Source organism: Phoenix dactylifera, chromosome 14, assembly GCF_051530095.1.
Source record: "Phoenix dactylifera cultivar Ajwa chromosome 14, Ajwa_hap1_PhDact_Kaust_v1.1, whole genome shotgun sequence".
Classification (NCBI taxonomy): domain Eukaryota; kingdom Viridiplantae; phylum Streptophyta; class Magnoliopsida; order Arecales; family Arecaceae; genus Phoenix; species Phoenix dactylifera.
Genome location: NC_143203.1, coordinates 15,741,162 through 15,762,765, shown reverse-complemented (window position 1 = coordinate 15,762,765; position 21,604 = coordinate 15,741,162). Strand labels below are relative to the sequence as shown.

At 41.4% G+C, this 21,604-nt stretch overlaps 1 protein-coding gene and 1 long non-coding RNA gene across 2 annotated transcripts; one reads left to right on the top strand and one right to left on the bottom strand.

Annotated features, from left to right (window-relative positions):
- Nucleotides 1–96: 96 nt before the first annotated feature.
- On the bottom strand, nt 97–9,930 carry LOC103711177 (glyceraldehyde-3-phosphate dehydrogenase GAPCP2, chloroplastic-like). The gene is made up of 14 exons (XM_039119845.3): nt 9,604–9,930; nt 8,995–9,083; nt 8,800–8,867; nt 8,665–8,703; nt 6,242–6,342; nt 5,121–5,233; nt 4,781–4,880; nt 4,535–4,681; nt 4,248–4,308; nt 4,025–4,122; nt 3,804–3,946; nt 792–875; nt 618–707; nt 97–527 (listed from the first exon to the last, which is right to left on the bottom strand). The coding sequence occupies exons 1-14, from the start codon at nt 9,703–9,705 to the stop codon at nt 473–475; spliced, it is 1,290 nt and encodes a 429-aa protein (XP_038975773.3). The 5' UTR covers nt 9,706–9,930; the 3' UTR covers nt 97–472.
- A 2,254-nt stretch (nt 9,931–12,184) lies between these two features.
- On the top strand, nt 12,185–13,915 carry LOC149751366 (uncharacterized). The gene is made up of 2 exons (XR_016398365.1): nt 12,185–12,609; nt 12,673–13,915. It is a non-coding gene; the product is annotated as an uncharacterized LOC149751366 (long non-coding RNA).
- Nucleotides 13,916–21,604: the final 7,689 nt, after the last annotated feature.

The window sequence follows — 21,604 nt, the reverse complement described above, 5'->3', positions numbered from 1 at the left end:
AATACAGATCGCCTTGAAGATAAAATCAAGATTTAAAGACACTAATCATTGCATTCATAATTATGCGTCGGAGCACTATGAAGACGCACAAACCAGAAAAAGAAAAATAAAAGAGCTTACTTGCATTAATACGCAAGATTTGCAACTTTTCGATGCAACAAGCATGAATATACTTCTGACATAAGCCACATTTTCTAAAAGCATGCACAAGACACTTTCAGGGAATAAATTTCATCATCCATTGACAATTACTTCCTACAAGAGATGAAACAACTACTTTCTTTTTTAAAATTCATGTAACTGGTAGCGGTGCAAATTAAATCTCTGAGTGCAACACATCGTTACCAGTATTGGAATAGAAAACGAGCCAACCCCATCAAAATTGAAGCCTCAAAAAATCTAATCAAAAGATCCTCCAAGCATCAACAGGAGCAAACCACTGGATCTCTCAAAGTTCCATAGTGCAGTTTTTTCAGTAGCGGGCACTGACCAGGGCCATGTGCTCAATCAAGTCTAGCACTCGGTTGCTGAACAAGAAAGCCAGGAGAAGCATCAGCTCAAGACTTTGAACATAATATAGGGACAGCAATGGAGCGAGAATAAGAGTAGCTACTTACCTGTAGCCCCATTCATTGTCATACCAGGAGACGAGCTTCATAAAGGAAGCACTTAATCCAATACCAGCCTTTGCATCAAATATGCTAGACCTAGAAAATATATAACACATGCAACAGTTTAGCACCTCCGTAGCTTAGTCACAAATGGGAAACACTTACATATAGACTCCTTACCTCGAGTCACCAACAAAATCATTTGAAACAACATCCTCATCAGTGTAACCAAGTATGCCTTTCAGTGGGCCCTCTGATGCAAACCTGTAATAAATTGACAAGATTAGAAGTAACAAAGTAAAAAAAATAATATATCAAAATCTTCATGTACATGTGAGCCTTGTACATACGCACGCACAAAAATATATAGCATATTATTTACCAAGATCTTTGCTCGTCAGTGTAATCATGTACAGATGATTCTGCAATCATGTATAGATGTCCCACTTTTAAGGTTAAAGTGTCTACATTATCCTAGTACATGGACCGTACTCTTGTTATTGCTTTCATGCCTCTCAGTGACATGTTAAATATATTCACTTTGTGCTTTAACTCATTACTCACCAAAAGAATCATAAAAGAATTTTTGGTCTTTGCTTTTCCAGTGAAAGAAATCCATGTAAAAGTTTCTGTTTAAACAGGTATAAGAATTGCAGCGTAAAGACACCTAAACAGCTAAACAATTTGGGATACATGCAACATTGCACACTGAAATCCCAAGACACTTCCAAAGCATCACTAAGTGACTCCTAAGTTTTGACTCAATGATGATTGGTGCAAGATTCGTAGTTTTGGTTTTTTTTTTCCTTTATTCATGTGGTATTCTACTAGTCAAAAAGCCCTAACACACCTTCTGGTAAAGCATCATCTAGGTTGCCTAATTGGTAGAGCATGATCTAAGCCCCAACACAACCCCCAAAACCCCCCCAAAAAAAAACCACTGCTCAGCCTTTTTCATGCTGCAAAGGTTATAACCTTTAAGCAAATCTTTATTCAGTGGCTCTTAAAGGTAACTCTCCAATGCTTTACCAACTTTCTCAATAATTTTACTATACTCATCCTTCATATTTTTAATGTTATCTAAACTCTATTATCCTTTCTTCACTGTACGCTAGCTTGTCAACATCTTTTGTTTCCATTTCTTGCAAACATCTGCAGATATCTCATACCCTGCTAGTTATTTGCTCCCTTTCTACAATTGTCGTATCATTCAAAAATTTCTATATTTCTAAATTTCAGTATTTGAAGGAAGACAATAAGTCATTATCTTTTGGACCTTTACATTGCACTTTGTTTCATTGTTAATGAATCTAGCGCCCTAGGCACTAGCTACTTCATTTGATAGATTATCATATGCAGCAGAACATCACAGGCATCCCATTTGTTCATCATACTAATACCATCTTTGATAAAGCTTTTCATATCTAATGAGATCAACTTTATTGCTGCAGATGATGTTTAAGCACCAAAAATAGGTAAGGTTAAGAACTTTATTCCAGAGAAATCAGTTCCTTTCCTGTCAATCAACTGCATGGCAAGAAAAGTGCATATGGAGGAAAGAGGATTTGGGAGCTGACCTACAATGACATTCAAGAAACCAAATTTTTATGGATCAGCAACATGGATGGTTTATGGACATATATTGCAGCTTTCATTCACCTGGTGGTCTGTGCTATAGTGTGGTTGCAAAGTGAACATGCATCTGGTGCTCTGCCTTCTTCATTAGTGCAGAAGCTTCTCAGTTCTTGATGTTACCCCAAATTTCCCTCACATAATTTTTACCAATTACACAAATTTTGACCTAATAACGACGAGATAGTGACTGATACAGATTTAGCTTATTGGAGATGGGGGTGAAAAAACCAAAGTCAGACTGAAGAGGATATCGTTACCAATGAACACGCGCATGCACACAAAGAGAGACAGACAGAGACACCCACACACAAACACATGCTCACAGAGAGAGAGAGAGAGAGAGAGAGAGAGATTTAATCCTATGGGCGAGAGGGTTGATAATACAAATTAACTTATTGAAATGCATTAATGCTACTTCCATGCCTTTTAGGTACTTGATAAAGTAATCGATGAAAAATTCATGATTAGATAACTTAGAAAAAAGCACATATTAACATTGTTTCGAACTCCTTTAGAAATTCTTTTCTTTTTTAAAAAAAAAAGTTTCTCTCACCAGCTGATGTGGTTTCAGTGCCTATGATTAACTAACTGTCGGGGAAAATATCTACTGACACTGTATAAGATTCCTGCACTAGATCTCTATTCACGACAGCATAGATCAGCCATGGTCAGTAATGCAGATGGCTAAATTCCACCATGGGCAAATACAACAGCAGGGGTACTACAGGCAAATACAACAGCAGGGGTACTACAGAACTAAGTTTGAGCCAAGTTTTACCTGGACTGTCTCAGATCACATTTCATCATTTGGATTCAGACTTGATATATGCTATATCATTCAGTACATATGGAAACAAGGACATGATTCACAAGCATACAACTAACTCAATAGAACTAACAAATCAAAACAATATTTAAGGATGGTACTTTAGAAAAAAATTGGTTAAGAATTGTCTTAGATTTTAAAGAACTCAGCATCTGTTTTCATCTCAATTATGTATGTTTGTTCTGATTTGGTATACAGGACATGTCTAAATTTGATATAATGCACAATAACAAACCTACACTGAATCAAGGTAATCATATATCAGCTTAAGGTCTTGTGTTTAAACAAGCCATATTTCAGGCAGTAGGATCAGCCAAAATGTTCAGCTGAAAGACTGAAATTGACATCATGAATAGCTTAAGTTATTAACAACACTAAGTACTGAACCTATACTGAGTTACACTTAAACTAATCATAATATACTCCAATGAATTATATAAAAGGGAATGTTTCATTATAACATAAGGGAAAAGGTTCCTAGAATTTTACAATTACAAGTTACAGACAGCAAATAAAATATTAAATCTAAGATTACAAGCAAAAACTTAAAGCATACACAGGTTTTGATTTTTTTTTTTTTTTAGTAAACACGCTGAATCTTTAAAAGAAAAAAGTGATGTACAGAAACAGATAAAACAATGGGCAAACTAACATAGCATGCATTATAATACAGCATCAAATAATTATATGTAGTGGATTGCAATATATAAAAGCAATAGAAGCATGCATACTTAATAGCAGCTTTGACATCATCGTATGAAGCACTTTTCTCAAGCCGACAAGTCAGGTCCACAACTGAAACATTTGGTGTTGGAACCCGGAAAGCCATCCCAGTAAGTTTCCCATTGAGCTCTGGAAGAACTTTCCCAACAGCCTGATATTCCAGAAGTGAACTCAATTCACATAAAAGTCTAAAATATCAATAATGTATTGCAAATCTTCTTGCTCTCACCTTTGCTGCACCTGTTGAACTGGGGATGATGTTTTGACCAGCTCCACGCCCTCCTCGCCAATCTTTCATTGATGGACCATCAACAGTCTTCTGTGTTGCTGAACATAAAAAGGCCAAAAAAAAACCATGCCAGTAAAGCAAACTCTGTAATGATGATATTTGAGGGGCATGTCTAGATGGTTATTTAATGTGAGGATAAAGGTAAAAGAGAAGGATGAAAAACCTGTTGTCGCATGGACAGTTGTCATAAGGCCTTCAACAATACCAAATTCTTCATGGACAACCTGCAAGGTACGATACAAACCATGAGAGGGCTTGCTCCAAATGATATTACACCCAAGATCAGAGAAGTTAGGAGATGCATAGCATTTCATAAATCATAAAAAAGAAAAAAATGCAGACAGATGGATTATAAAAGCACAGAAACATTTTATTTGTACTGCCTAGTTATTATTTACTGCAAATGACGTTGCAAGAAAAAAAAAGGCACCACATATTAAAACAACAGACCTTGGCTAGAGGAGCAAGACAGTTGGTTGTACAGCTAGCATTAGAAACAATATTCATGTCTGGTTTATATGCCTTCTCATTTACTCCAACCACGAACATAGGAGCATCAGCAGATGGAGCTGATATTACCACCTTTCTGGCACCACCCTACAGGAATTTAAAGAACGCCATTGTCAATTTTTCATTCAAAAAGAAAATTGCAGTGATAGAAATATTTGTAATGTCAAATCCAGAAAAAGGGCACACCTTAAAGTGAGTTGAAGCCTTATCTGTTGTCGTAAAAACACCAGAAGATTCAACAACATATTCTGCTCCAAAATCACCCCACGGAATCTCTGCTGGATCTCTGATGAAAAAGAAGGTTTAGACATTTTCATAACCTTTATACTCCAACTTTTAACATTACAAAACACGCATTCTGCAGTTCTTAATTTGATGTAAATTTAAGATTAATCATGACATATTCAGCTCATATAACTACCATAATAGAGAAAGAAATTAGAAAAAAAAATAAAAACCAAAAGCTTATTGATGGCATGGAAGATTCAGTAACCTTAAAGCAACCATAATAATATTTCTGCATTACCTTTTGCTCGTGACTGCAATTTTTTTCCCATTGATTTCTAATGTAGACTCATCCACAACCTTAATGGTTCCCTTGAATATACCATGTGTCGAGTCATACTTAAACATATATGCCTGGAAAGAAGGAATAAATTTAATGCGATATGACTGAAAGAAATTAGGACAACGAATATGCATGTTAAAGAAGTGTAATACATAGAAGATGTATCCCCAAAAGAAAACAACAGAATAAAAAGGAACTCATTAACATATATTCACAACATGTAAGGTGACATGTAAATTCGCATACACCAACATTTCCTTTTTAAGGGCAGAAGCAGTATTGCCGCCACATTTATAGATAAATGATTATGTGAAGCATTCGGAAGAGGGATGAAAATCCCAACTTTCAGGTGACCATGTACTTCCCCTGAGCTCATGAGTTAAACTAAAATATATTCTACCAGTACAAATAGATATCAATTGTCACTATGAACCAAAATCAAGTCCTACAATTGGACACTGATGCAGATCTAAAGTCATATTAATTAAACAACTCATGCACCAAGTTCAGACCACAAACAAGGACTTTACCTAGCTTTTGATAAAATATCTAGCTGATCATAAATATTCAGTTGTGTTAGTATCTCAAAGAGGTAGGCTTACCATATAAGTTGGTTACATATCCATTAGAATATTTGCAATTGTATGCAAGCAGAAAGTAGGCAATAGAAGTGAAAATTCAATCTCAATTGCGTGATATTAGCTGCACATTTCAGAGTAATTTAGTCTAGCTCTTATCTCCCTTCAGCCATCCAGTACTTGCACCACCCAAGAATGGATCATACACTAAGTAATTCTTCTAGCAAGTACCATTTTCAACATGAGATTGTTGTTCTACCTACTGGAGGTTCTGGACGCCCATTAAATTACCTCCATGGTAGAACAACATTAGATAATCCATGTACAAGATAAATGACAAAATAAAATGCAGGGTACCTTCATCAAAAATTCAAATAAAGATATCCTATTCATCTTCTATCTTGCAAAACAAATCTAAGACAGAGTGGCTTTTTTCGTGACTTTTTGAATCCAAAGAAATTATCAAAATCATGAAAACTAAAGAAAAATATGTTTCCTTACCATGTATTTGGCATCAATGAAAGGATCATTAAGTGCTACTACTTCAATATCATCTCTAGCAGTTGCTATGCGCAAGACTAGCCTTCCAATCCGCCCAAAGCCTGAAGTAAAACAAAACAGTTACATATGTGAGATTAAACAGGACATAGCTACTCTGAGTTCTATATAAAACATCAAATAAAGTCATGATGTTAACTGAATCTCTGGCATAATGATTGAGAAGAAAAGACAATATGCTTGCATAATTCAAAGATCTATACAATAGCCCAGATCAAAGTTTAAAATACTAGTACCAACCATGATATTAGTTTTCCACCAGAGTGGTATGGCTTGGTTTGTTGTACTAACGGTACAGTGCTGCCTCTTGGTACCATACTGGGATGCTATTTTTATATTTTTTTTCATTTTTTACATTTTTGATGTTTAAATGAATATTAAGCCCTTTTTCCATGTCTAGATGGTTTTTGATGGGACATGTGATGCTAGAGTGCCAGTATTGATATCAACACCATTGTTTCAATGAGGTTTAAGAAACTAGCAACCATGGTATGCTGTACCGATCGGTACAGGTCGGTACCGGGCGTACTGTACCCGTACCGATGGATATCGGTATCGGTACGCCAGTGTCGGTACGCCTGACGTACCGCGTACCGTACCGTACCGACATTCGGTACGCTTATGCTAGTGCGGCACCGGTACGGGGTTCGGTACCGGTACGGCGAACCTTGCTAGCAACAAATAGAAGTGAAACAGGGCAAACCATTCATAGTATTGGAATAGAAGTGAAACTCTCTCTCTCTCTCTCTCTCTCTCTCGCCCCCTTGCTCCCCCCTCCCCCTTCTTTCACTCGATGAAAAGCAACCCCAAAGGTCACAGGGCAACATAAAGGAGGGGGGGGGGAGAGAGAGAGAGAGAGAGAGAGAGAGAGAGAGAGAGAGAGCGAGAGCTAGCCTGTCTCTCTCTCTCACCCTTTTTTTCAACTTAAATCTGTTCCAATTGGTTTGGGCTCAGTATCAGCCGGTACAGATCAGTACATGCAGAACAGACCGATTCAAGCTAGTTTTGACATCCTGCACCCTATATCAATGCCTAAAAGTTGTTGGAATGATACAATACTGGTGGTACTATCCCGTACGAACAGTTTTTCAATCATTGGACTAGATAATCATATATAAAATGGGATATTATACCTCTATCAAGATAATTATGATTGTTACCCCAATTTACCATACCAAACAATGTAATGCATACATATAATGCTTTATTGGTGATAATGAGACTAGTGAAAGTTTCAAGTGCCTCACTCTTGCAAGATTCAGCTCTAATTGTCTCACCAAAAAAATACCAAGCTATCTAATATATAGACAACCAGCAATTGCTACCATTGGTTCATTTCAATTAATTCCAACTAAGGACCTATTTGGCTATTCCTATAGGATTAGGCTGAAAATCATATAGGATTCGTGGACTAGGCCATCCATTTAAGCATAGCCCTATATCAACCGAACTCCACCCAACCCAAATCCCGTGGGAAGAAAAAAAAGACCTGCATAGGTCTTTTTTTCTTCCTACAGCCCAAAGGCTAAAATATGGGCTAGGTTTGGATAGGCTCTTAGAAAATGCAAACTAGATAGGCCAACAAGCCTAATTCCCACAAAATTTTTAGCCTAATCCTACAGGAATATCCAAATAGGCCCTAAATATAATTATTCTCCTTGCAGGTTCTCCATTCAATCTACATCGAACTATCTAGTGCTGTACACACCATCAGAGCATATTCTCAATCCATATTTTTTTTTAAAGATCAGTAGTTTAAGTTTCCATACAGCTATAGCTTGGATATCGGTTAAGCTGAACATCCAAGTGGAGAATTATATAGCTCTATTGATATGTAAGCTGAACATGGAGAGTAGTTGACATTGTTCTATGCCAAGCAACAGGATGGCTCCTGGGAACATCTACTTGGTGAAACTGTTAAACCCAAGATTGGTCAGCAAAACACAGGCACATGCGAAAGTAAAATGATTAAGACTATCAGAGCTGACTCCAAAAAGATAAATACTGAAAAGAAAAATATTTTAATGCATAAACAAACCAACAGGTAATATTTGGGTACTCCCAATTAATCAACTACTTCATAACTTCAGAATAAAATCTAAACATTAATCCCATTCCAATCTCTAGAATCTAGTGTTAGTCTAAGCTAATTCTACTTAATTTTAGTAGTAGAATAACAAACATACTTCGATCTCTCACCTTATTAAATCAAAATAGTGAAATCATAATTTTTACATGAATTGTCATCATAAACTGATATAGATAATCTTAAAACAAGGAAATTTAAATGCTTGGAAAACAAAATGTTCAGTTCTGAAACAGAAGCTGCACAGACGACACATGCAAAGGATTATCCGAGAACCCACCATTTATGCCAATCTTTGTTTTTGCACCAGCTGACGATCCTAATCAGAGTAAGAACCAGACATCAAACCATCATCATTGACCAACATAAATCGAAAAGCATAGCTTAATATCTCTCATAATGCATGGAAGTTTACTTGGAACCACAGGGGGGGCCTCAGTAGCTGTAGCTTTAATTGGCTGAATGCCCCGAGCACTAGGTTTCCTGCAAAATTCAGAAGAAACAAGATGAAGTCTCTTATCAGCAAAACCCGAACAAGAATATTTGTTAAAGAATGCAGTAAAACTAATAGCGGCAATACAAGCAAGAGAAACTGGGAGTACGACTTAACTGTGACGAGGATGATTCCACCGAGGAAAGAACGGAACCAAAAATACTCGAACGGATCTGTGCTGAACTTGGAATTCTCATGCAAGATATCTGACGAAAGCAAACAAAAGCATAATAATTATACATTATAACTCAAAATAATATATACAATAAAATAATTCTTAATTGTGTACAAATAAATCACTGAAATTCAAATATATAATCATAAAAAGCATGCAACGATTCACCTAGAGATTTTCAAAGATAAAAGCTTATATTAAATCGTTATCAAGAGCATAGAAAAAAACAGTACGATCAAAACAAAACCAAACTAAAAACAGGGATTTGATCAAAAGTTGCAACTTTTTAACAAGAAATTCAACGGAAGCTGTTTAACCAAAACAAAATAGCATACATCCAATCATCTCCAATAGCGAGCAACAGCCAAAAACACAAAAGAATATATCAATCAAGACAGAAACGGGTCGGAGACAACACATTCACCAGATTCACCAAACCAAAGCAAGAAAAGAACAACTTCTCGCCCAATTTTTCGATCAAATCCCCACGAGAGCCAAAAAAATAACCATCAAAATCCTTCCCAAAGACGAAAATGAGCCATAAATCAGACCTTGAACGACTCAGGAGCCCGAGCGTCGAAATCGGAAGGGAAGCAGTCGCGCCATCCACCGGTCAAAGGCGTCGCAGATCGGAGGAGCATCGAGAACGCCATTAGACGACCCCTTCTCTCTCTGTCTCCCCTCCCACGGAAATCAAAAGCCTACCAGAAGGCGACGGGAGTTAGGGGGGCGGGGAATGGAAGGAAATGGGGGGAGGGAAGGACCGCCTTTTATACGAGCGGTAGGGTTTGGCGGCTTCCTCTCAGGCGGAGTTCTCTCTCTCTCTTCCTCATTTTCTCGCTTTTTTAATTTTTTTCATGGAAACGAGAATGATACCCAGAAGATGCGCGGGGAAGATAATAAAAATTTAAATATAAATTTATATAATTAATATATATATTATAAATATAATATATATTTAACAATTATTGATCATTTTGATTTCAAAATTTTACTATTAAAAGTATTTATATTGATGGGAAAGATCAATTATTTAAGAGAGCAATTGGATAACACAAACAATACAAAATTTAATACGAAATGAAAATCTAGAGCGATGACAAACATCAAGATTGTGTCCAGTAGTATATTTATTATTTAATTAAAATTCTTTATTATGTATTCTATATGTTAATTGTCACTTAAAAAATAAAAAGCTGGTCACTAACACATATTTTGAGACTTAAAAATTTAGTTATCTAAGATTATTTTCATTTTTTCTTGGTGGAGATATGTAACAATGATGACTAATTATTAAAAGATATTAAATTTTTATGCTAAAAAATATATAGAGAAATGTAAAACTTTACAACATAAAGATATCTTAGAATCTTTACATTGATTAGAGTATGAAACCTAATATTGATATTGCATTTTCTCTAAAAAAATCCAAAGTATATCGTAATTAGGACCTAATTAATAAAAACTAATAATATTAAAAATAAAAATATCAAAATAAAAAATTAATGATGACAATGAGGGGAGGTAATTTTTTTTTCTTTGTATAAAATTCAAGCCGATCCAACTATTTCTAGATACTTATGAATCTAAGTTGGCTGGTTATACTGGCACAAGATTTCAATAGTACTTTCAGCTTAATTTTTTTTTTATAAAATTTGGTGCCTAACTCACTTCAAATTGATTTCTAAATATTTATAAATATAAATCTAACCCAATTTGTAATTCTATTATTTTGATGATCGTAATGGTCCGATCTATAAATTTAATAAGATTTTCAGCCTACGGAGAGGAAATAGGCTCATGCCACTAGTACATAAACAAAATTTCTGCCGTCCATTAGTCGATTTTTTGTGGAGAAATTCTATGACGACGTATACGATCACGAAAATCTTGACAATTTTCTGCTTTTGGGGGAGCGCAGGACCTTTATCACGTGACTTCCTATTTTGAAACGAGGACGCGTAAAGTAGAGTAGAAACGTGAAGGCCTATTTCGCTTTCTCTATGGCCTGGTGAGTTACGGCCGGAAAGGACAAAAGTTACGATTTCTCCAATTCTCCAACCGTTTGATTATATCGATCCAACCGTAAAAACTCGTTGGGAGCAGGGTATCAACTTATTTCGCGGAATATGATATCGAGATGGACCACGGGCCAACATCACAATTCACATGGGAATGCTGATGCCGAGAAGCGTCCATACTGGGTAGACGGAGAATTCTAGGGGCTGGTTTGGTTTGCGAAAAAAGAACAGAAAAAAATGTGGTCAACTAAAAAGTAATAAAATGCTTCTTATTTGATTGGAATGTTTAAAGAAGAGAAATGAGAATGTTGTATTCCCATGAAAATATGATTTCTACATTTTATGAGAAAATTTTTTTTATGAGAAATATGAAAAAGTTACTTTCTCATGAGGCGGAAATCACTTCATTTTTATTTTTTTTAAAAAAGATCCTTCAGCATTAAAGAGGTATTAAAGACCTAATTTTTATTAAAGATATAATAGGAATTACACATAACTTTTTCAGAAAAATGGATGATCAACCAAACAGAAGCACTCTGAAATCTGTCACTTTCTTATGTTTAACCAAACATACTAAAAGTACATTTTTAGGCATTCTCTTGCTCTTAATTTTTTTTCCTATGAATCATATTTCTAGGAGGTGAAATGCTTCCTAAAAGTATCTGGTTCTGGTGTGCTGCAGGAACATTTATTTTAACCAACGGCATTGGAGCGTTGGTCAATCAGCGTTTGTGGAGCTGTTTAACTAATTGTTTGTGAGGAACAACATAAGCTGAAAAACGAACGACATGGGTTGGGTGCGGGTACGCCGAAGTTGTCCCGGGAGAGGGTGACTGGTGGGGGCCACTTGGGAATCAGATGCGTGACCGCGTGAGACGATCAGGGTCGTCAAGCCAGTGGACCCTTGCCAATTAGATGAGGTTTGAATCGGATGCTTCTTTGATCACTTGCTAGTCCCATACAATGCAAGCCTTTGGACATTGGAGAATACGAATGTAGCATATGTGCACCAATGGTTGCATCTTGATGCATAATTCAAGGGCACGTACCGTATCAGATCATCAAATGATCAGTAATTGCATGTTAGCACTATTGACTTTTGTTGGGGGGAAAAATGGACCACCCCACAAATACAATTAAAGCACCCAAATCCGACAGCGAGCCGAGCTCAGAAGGCCGAGGCCGAGCTCAGAAGGCTGCCGAGGCCGAGCTCCGAAGGCTGCCGAGCACAGAAGGCCGAGCTCATGGGCCGAGCCGAGCTCAGAAGGCTGCCGAGCACAGAAGGCTGCCGAGCTCAGAAGGCTGCCGAGGCCGAGCTCCGAAGGCTGCCGAGCACAGAAGGCTGCCGAGCTCAGAAGGCTGCCGAGGCCGAGCTCCGAAGGCTGCCGAGCACAGAAGGCCGAGCTCATAGGCCGAGCCGAGCTCAGAAGGCTGCCGAGGCCGAGCTCCGAAGGCTGCCGAGCACAGAAGGCCGAGCTCATAGGCCGAGCCGAGCTCAGAAGGCTGCCGAGCACAGAAGGCTGCCGAGCTCAGAAGGCTGCCGAGGCCGAGCTCAGAAGGCTGCCGAGGCCGAGCTCAGAAGGCTGCCGAGCTCAGAAGGCCGAGCACAGAAGGTCGAGCTGACCTCAGAAGGCCGACCTCGTCGTCTGTATGCTGCGGCCATGCCCTACAGCAGCCTCACCGCACCATGCTTTGCTTGCCGACATATCAATCAGGAACCATACCCTGCTACGACTGTCAACGCCTCACCATTCCCAAGAATGTACTGCACTGCGCGCCACAAGCAAGCTCTGGCTACACGCCATCTCCTCCCATGATGGGAACGGGCCATCCACGGCAACTCATTACTTCACACGCCCACGTCCAATCGTGACGGTAACCCATTAATTCGCCCAGTCACATCACAGGTAACCCTGCCACTCTCCCTATAAAAAGGGAGGCTTCTTCCTCCCGAGGGGGGACTCCTCCTAACTCTAATTTTCTGGCTTGGACTGCTACATACGAACTACATCTCCTTCTCCAAAATTAAGCCCCCCTCTGACTTAAGCATCGGAGGGCCGGCGCCGGGGAGCCCGGCCACCGGCTTCTTGCAGGTCTCCCGGAGGACGCCGCCCGCCGACGGACCGCCACCCGCCATTCTCGCGCCGGAGCTCCTCCTCCTCAGCCGACGGCCGCCCCCGGGTCCAAATTCCAGCAACAGTTGGCGCTAGAGGAAGGGACCGAGTCGTGACCATGAAGCTAAGGAGCAAAGGGGCCTCCAACGCCTCCCGGCGTCCCGCACCAAGTCCTAGACACTCAGTCCAGAACTCGCCACCAAGGCCTCCGACGGATCAAGTCCCTCAAGTCCAACCAGAGGAGTTCAACCTGCTTGTTCAACAAGTACAAGCACTCACTGTGGCCGTTCGAGGCCTACAGCAAGTAGAAGACCAGCCTCTACTCCCTCCTCACAACCATGAGTCCTCAGGACGCCGCTCGCAACATCATTTTTCTGTAGAGCGTCGCCACCACCAAAGCTCCCACCGAACTCGACCATCGAGCCGGGAGGGCTTGTCGCGCATCCATTATCCTGCGAGCTCGCGCCGAAGCCTGACGCCTCGAGCTCGGGAGCACCCATCTGAGGCGGGGCCTGCCCCATGCCGAGCTGCAACAAGAGTCCCACCCGAGCTCGGCAGAAAGGTCGAGAAACTCGAGCGGCAGATCGAGGCGCTCCACAGCCAGAAAGCAAGGCGTGAAGATGACTTTGAGTTCACCACCAAGTCACCTTTCTCTCGCCAGATCGAAGATGAGCCGGTCCCACCGAGGTTCAAAATGCCTCAGATAGAGCCCTACAACGGGACCACCGACCCCCTTGACCACTTGGAGAGCTACCGAGCCCTTATGGCATTGCAAGGGTCCTCGGAGGCCGTGCTCTGCAAAGCCTTCCCTGCAACCCTCCGAGGAGCGGCTCGGCTTTGGTTTTCCGGTCTGAAGCCGAGCACTGTGTCCTCCTTTGAGCAGCTCGGCAGGCAGTTCGCTGTCAACTTCGCTGCCAGCCGACGCCAGCGGCGAACATCAGATTCTCTCCTCAATATCAAGCAAAAGGAAGGAGAGTCCCTTAAAGACTACATCGACCGTTTCACCGCTGCAACGTGGGAGGTTCGCGATCTCGACCAGTCAATTGCAATGTCAGCATTGAAGACTGGAGCTCGGTCCTACAAATTTGTCTTCTCGATTGAGAAGAGCTTCCCTGCCGACTTTGTTGAAATGTTGGCCCGAGCTCGCAAGTACGCCAAGGCTGAAGAAGCCATGGCCTCTCGGCGGGAAGCAGCCAAACGACCTGCCAAGATGCAAAAGAAGCACCTCGAGGAGCGCTCCCAACTAAGTAGCAGATTCCCATGGCACGAGGAGAATCCTCCTCGGCCCAAAAGTCCAGCTCGGCAGAGGTTTTCCCTCCAAAAATTTGAGGAATACACTCCCCTCACATCCACCCGAGCCGAGATCCTCATGGAGATTGAGGGTCAGGGCTACCTCCGACCTCCCCCAAAAACATGGCCGTCAGAGTTGCAGAAGCACTCGAAGAAGTACTGCCGCTTCCACCGAAATTACGGCCACGACACGGAAGATTGCTACCGGCTCCGTGACGAGATCGAGGCACTCATCCGCCGAGGTCGACTGGGTCGGTTCGTCCATGACTAAAAGGGGGGAGCCAGAAGAACGGGACCCTGAGCTCCCTTTATGAAGACCAAAAGGGTGTTGAAACCCCTCATAGCCATGCTGTAGTTATTGCAAAGTCTGACGTAAAAGGACTTGTGGATAATAAAAGCACTACGGACATCTTGATGCCTTCCAATGGTTGTAAAACAACTGGAGAAAATGAGCAACCCTCTGGCCGGCTTCACAGAAGGTCTCATACCTGCGAAAGGGGTTCTCGGCCTGCTAATCACGGCTGTGCGCGCGCCCCGAGAAAGTACTGTGAAGCTAAACTTTTTTGTAGCCCAGGTCGGCTCGGCCTTCAACGCTATTATTGGCCGACCAGGCTCTCTCCGAGCTGCGGTCCCTATCTGCCACCCCCTCGTGCAGTTCTCCACTAGCCGAGCTTAACATGGAGAAGAAGACGCTCAATATAGCTCCTATATACTACATATCAACGACTCTGTGGCCTTGGGGGGCAGTGCCGCTGAGTCAACCTGGAGCACTTAACTCCAACTGCATTAGAGGTACATCCTACTTGGCACGTACATCTCTATACATATTTGGCTATATTACAGGATGATCGACGACTGGACTACTTCCTTCGCCCGAGCCAAAAAGCAGCTCGAATTCGGAAGTCGGGGGGTAGTGTTGGGGGGAAAAATGGACCACCCCACAAATACAATTAAAGCACCCAAATCCGACAGCGAGCCGAGCTCATCGGCCAAGCCGAGCTCAGAAGGCCGAGGCCGAGCTCAGAAGGCTGCCGAGGCCGAGCTCCGAAGGCTGCCGAGCACAGAAGGCCGAGCTCATGGGCCGAGCCGAGCTCAGAAGGCTGCCGAGCACAGAAGGCTGCCGAGCTCAGAAGGCTGCCGAGGCCGAGCACAGAAGGCTGCCGAGCACAGAAGGCTGCCGAGCTCAGAAGGCTGCCGAGGCCGAGCTCCGAAGGCTGCCGAGCACAGAAGGCCGAGCTCATAGGCCGAGCCGAGCTCAGAAGGCTGCCGAGGCCGAGCTCCGAAGGCTGCCGAGCACAGAAGGCCGAGCTCATAGGCCGAGCCGAGCTCATAAGGCTGCCGAGCACAGAAGGCTGCCGAGCTCAGAAGGCTGCCGAGGCCGAGCTCAGAAGGCTGCCGAGCTCAGAAGGCCGAGCACAGAAGGTCGAGCTGACCTCAGAAGGCCGACCTCGTCGTCTGTATGCTGCGGCCATGCCCTACAGCAGCCTCACCGCACCATGCTTTGCTTGCCGACATATCAATCAGGAACCATACCCTGCTACGACTGTCAACGCCTCACCATTCCCAAGAATGTACTGCACTGCGCGCCACAAACAAGCTCTGGCTACACGCCATCTCCTCCCATGATGGGAACGGGCCATCCACGGCAACTCATTACTTCACACGCCCACGTCCAATCGTGACGGTAACCCATTAATTCGCCCAGTCACATCACAGGTAACCCTGCCACTCTCCCTATAAAAAGGGAGGCTTCTTCCTCCCGAGGGGGGACTCCTCCTAACTCTAATTTTCTGGCTTGGACTGCTACATACGAACTACATCTCCTTCTCCAAAATTAAGCCCCCCTCTGACTTAAGCATCGGAGGGCCGGCGCCGGGGAGCCCGGCCACCGGCTTCTTGCAGGTCTCCCGGAGGACGCCGCCCGCCGACGGACCGCCACCCGCCATTCTCGCGCCGGAGCTCCTCCTCCTCAGCCGACGGCCGCCCCCGGGTCCAAATTCCAGCAACAACTTTATTTTCATATTTGCAAGATGCCGAGTTTAAACTATGTGTGATCGCTAAAATTGGATGCAAATTTGTCTATCCGCAGGTCACGAAGCCGGTCCAATTGAAAATCACATATATAGTTCTTCTTAAACCTAGTCCATATGCCTGCGTAATTTGATCGGGCACAATTCTGCAGTTTTATTTTATATGCAGTTGGACTTCAAGAATCAACAGTGTCTGCTTCAATCCAGCTTGTATCCGGGCTTTATATTTAGAATTAGGTTGCTTTCTCTTTCTAGCAACTTTATAGAGCATTTCGTTATCTTGAATGCTTCCTGCAAGGGCCATTTTTGGTAGTTCAATGGGTTAAACAAAGTTTATGTACGCATCATGCTTGACGTTGGCTGCTTGTACATTGCATTGTTACATCACAAGGACATCGCTATCTCAGCTTGCGAGTTCTGGGACAAAGGCCAAGAGCACCGTGCAAATCGAGGACCCGTGATAGGTGGGGCGCACTAATTTATAAAAGGTTAAGAAAAGCTTCTGTAACGTAGAATTATTGGCTCTTCCTATTGCATCTTCTCAAGTTGGCAGCTTGTACAGCACATGTGAGGACGGAGGAGAGAAAAAACAAAGAAAAAAATTTGTTTGGTATGATTTTTTTATAATAAAAAATATAAAAATTAAAATAAGAAACATGTTTGGTAATTATTTTTTTTATTTTTTATAAAAAAATATTTTTGGAAAAAAATGGAAATAATTTTTTTTATTTTTTAAAAAAAATAGATTTAATGTGATGGGCTCTTCTATTCGTGCCTCCCGACTTTCGTCTCTATCCACGGCACTTCAACTCTAAGTTATGGGCCGAATCTATTCTGATACTATATTAATAATAATTTAAACCTTCATTCAAAAATATTAGTTGAAAGATATTATTTATATTTTTTTATTTTAAATATTCAAAATTTATTCCGCGAATAACTGATACGAACTAAACACACGCCTGGGTTTCTCTCTCTCCCCTCTCTCTACTTTTCTCTTCCATGGTAGATCCGGCCTCACCGGACTGTCTTATCATCGGCTCGCTGCTTGCTGGATCTTCTACTCTATGAACAGGGCCAGTCTAACCCTTAGGCGACTGAGACGGTCGTTTAAGGCCCCATCCTAAAGAAGGCCCATCGTAGGAAAGACCTCAAAGATAGAATGAAAAGAAAAAAAGGCTCATCTATGAGTTCGCCTTAGGTCGGCCCACTGCAGACAAAATGGCCTTAGGCCCCAACTACATTGGGCCGCTCCTGCCTGTGAAAGGCCAATCTAAGGTATTAGAACCCCATCGAGCGTATATCCCAATTATTAGAACCTTATCGGGCCCCAACCTTGCTGCCTCTCCCAGCTTCTCTCTCTTCTCCGATGAAGAGCTCTGAGGCCCCTCCTTCTTTGCTTCTTTCTCCCTTCTTCTCTTTTGCGGCTGGATGGCAGCCAAAGCCCCCTACCACTCCCTGTTCCTCTTCTTTTTTTTCTTTTTTTTTTTTGGTAAAAACGGCAATTCATATAGCTCTAACGTGAGTACATCCTGCCAAGTCAGAAGAAAGTAAAAAGTACAATGGGGGCGGGAGTTCTACTGTGGGCGTCCATAAGAACTCCCCAGAACATCGTGCAACATAGGAGGCGACCCAGTCTGCTGCTCTGTTCGCCTTCCAAAAAACATATGCTACCTGGTGCTCATCTAGCTCCACTACCAGCCTCTGTGTCTCACGAATAAGTGGATGACTATCTCCATACCTGAGGATGATAGTGTTATTTTGATGATTAACACAACCATTGAGGAAATATCTAATTAAGTACTACAAGTTAACGTGATACATCATTACTGAGTTCGACACTCTCGATACATTAGAAGAATGAGATCAAGATGTCTTTCAATGATTAATAATGAGATAAAATTTGTAATAGAAAAGGGATAGAGAATTCTAAATTTTAATTCAACAAAGTTTCAAGTGAAATGTACTCTTAAGGGCAAAATAGTAATTTTTATTGTTAAGAGTATGTAGCACTACCATGGCATACATTCAAAATTGCTTGAAATATATTTCATTGATTGTATGGATGAGTCTAATCTTAAGATGCAGCAAAGTGTGGAATGAGTCGACCCCAACATAGGTGGAGTCGATCCTGGCACATCATGGAACCATCAGGCACACCTCTGCGAAAATGGCACGGATGAATAGTAGTGGAGTCGACCCCAAGTATGCTTGAGTTGACCCAAGGAGCGGAGCCGACCCCAAAGAACCTTGAGTCGACCCCAGCTTCAAGCCTCAAGAAAACAAGTCTTTGGAATTTACTGAGAGGGTCGACCCCAACTTTCCTTGAGCCGACCCCAGATGGAGCCGACCCCGGGAATGCTTGAGTCGACCCCAATGGAGTCGACCCCAACTGAACATGAGTCGACCCCAAGGCTATGTCGTTCAAAACTGTGTCTCTAGAATCCCTGAGAGGGTCGACCCCAATGGAACTTGAGTCGACCTCACTGTAGCTTGAGTCGACCCCACTGTAGCTTGAGTCGACCCCAGTGAAAAACAGCTGAAATACAAGGTTCTGTGATTTCTGAGAGAGCCGACCCCGCTGTAGCAGGAGTCGATCCCAGTGAAAGTTGGGTCGACCCCAGTGGAAGTTGAGTCGACCCCAAGTATGATGAACAGTGGTTTGAGTCGACCCCAGGAAAGTTTGGGTCGACCCCAGCACGGGCAGAAGCATAACGGCTAGTTCTGCAGAAGTACTTTTTGACCTCCCAACGGCTAGCAATGGATAGTTTTTCAAATCTAACCAATGGAGAGTAACCTAAACATGTGGAAAAGTATTTATAATGACACTATTCATCAGAACAAGTCATCCTTTGCATGAAAATCAAAGCTTACTCAAGAAAGACAAAGCCCTAGTATTCTTCATCGAGGTGCTTCATTCAAGAGTCAAATGGAAGTGGTTGAGCAGATCAAAAGAGGCATTAAGAGCTCCACCAACCCTTGAAGAGTGAAGCATCCCTTGACAAAGAAGAGAAGAGCCTTATCAAAGCGATAACTATATTCTAACTCTTTTTTGTAGCTTATAATTGTTATATCTGCTCATCTAGGAGTTTCAACCTTCTTCTTAACAATCTTGTAAGGTTTGTTGGTGAGCCCGTAAAACCAACGGTGTAGGTTTGTTGGTGAACCCGTAAAACCAACGATGAAGGTTTGTTGGTGAGCCCGTAAAACCAACATAGGTTTTTGGTGATCCCGGAAAAAACAAAGTGTAAAAGTTTTTGGATTGTGAGCCCGGAAAACAATCCAACTGTAATCCGTGGGATTATAGTGAATTTCTAAGGGGTCGCTTGGGGAGTGGACATAGGTGCATAGGAGAGCACCGAACTACTATACTTCTTGTTGTTTGTATTGTGTATTGTTCTAACTTCACTACTTGCACTTAATCTACATTAACTAAATCACTCACTCATCAATTAACATAATCAAGGAATCGAAAATCAAGAAAAACCAATTCACCCCCCCCCCCCCCCCTCTTGGCTTGTCACTTTGGGCAACAATACCTGTCTGCACCCCATATCTACTCGATCACCATAGATGAGTCCCCCTCTTCTTCTTTACTTTTCTTCTGTGGCTGGATGATTGGCTGAAACACGTCTGAACTCTAAACCTAGTCATCACACTTTGGTGCCATGGGTTTTCCCTAGGCTAGGTTTTTTCGTAGGCCCTACATGTAATGTAGCTAAATGATGTTGGAAAGATCCCATATCGGCATGTTGTTGTTTCTTGTCTGTTGTGTAAATATTTTCATGATTCTCTTAGTATTTTTTTTGAGTTATGTTTGTGTATGCTTCTATCAACTATTCACATGATTTTTGAGCAACGCTTTAATAAAGTTTTGTTAATGTTTACTCTATTATTAGTTTAAGTTTGTTGGCATTCCACTGTTTTAGTTAAATGTATTACAATTTTCCTGCTTTGTGTTTTGTTTTCATTAAAGATGATGGATAATTTCTAGCTTTTAATAAGATTTCTTCTAGTGCTTCATGAGATCAATGCTTTCTTCTTTTTCATTAAATAATGTTATCGAAATGACTATAGAGGAGTAGGATGGAATTCTACCAAAACAGAGAAGCTATTTAACTATAGACACTCATCCTTATGCAATGTTATCGCGGATTGCTTGGGAGTACTAAAGTCTTGATTCCCAATTCTTAAACAAATGCCTCCTTATAAACTACTTACACAAACATGTTGTGCTATACATAATTTTATCAAAAAGTATTTGATAAAGTTATGGCTATGTGGCATGAATCTTGAATAAAGTTAGCAAAGGGTTTATTACTTGATATTCTGATCATGGTAATGCATTTCTATAGCAAAGAAAGCGTATAGCGTGGCACCCCGTAACAATGGAATTGAGCTTGGCCCTGTCTCGGCCTTAATAAGCAGTTGAATCCTCTGCATGAGAAAGTCACCTGGACATCTTAGAATGTCGGTGGTCGAAGCATTAAAAAAACTTCAAAAGGCTTTCGGCCATGGGACTGTATATTTTGTATCTTTATATGTTTATTAATTTTATTTATCATATATTTTACTTCTTGTAATTTGAGTATAGTTGATATACATTATATCTACTAGTGGGACTATTGAAGATGCAAATAGTAATGCAATTGAGACGATAACACAAAATGAGGAGCATAAAAGGAAAAGACTAACATTTGATATCTGACATAATTTACAAAATATGAAGTGAAACAGGAAGCAGATGTAGGGACGTTAATGGAGTAAATTCGATGTGGTTGGTAGAAAAACCAAAATTGAAACTGAAATTCACTACTGCCACCTGAAACTGAAATCAAAATCAAATGATTTTTGAAATAAAAAACATAACTGCCATGCAAAAAATTGTTAAACTGAAACTAAGTCTAAAAAACCAAAAATTGTTTAACTTTTTTATTCATTTGAAAATTTCTTTTATAAATAACTAAATTAAAGATATGATCGAGAATGGAAGAGGACAAAGAGGAAGGACACATGGTTGGGGATGGAGTCATCAAGGACCAGAAGGAGGAAGACAGTGAAGGCGGACGGCATAGTGGTCCCATGATTTTCTTAGTG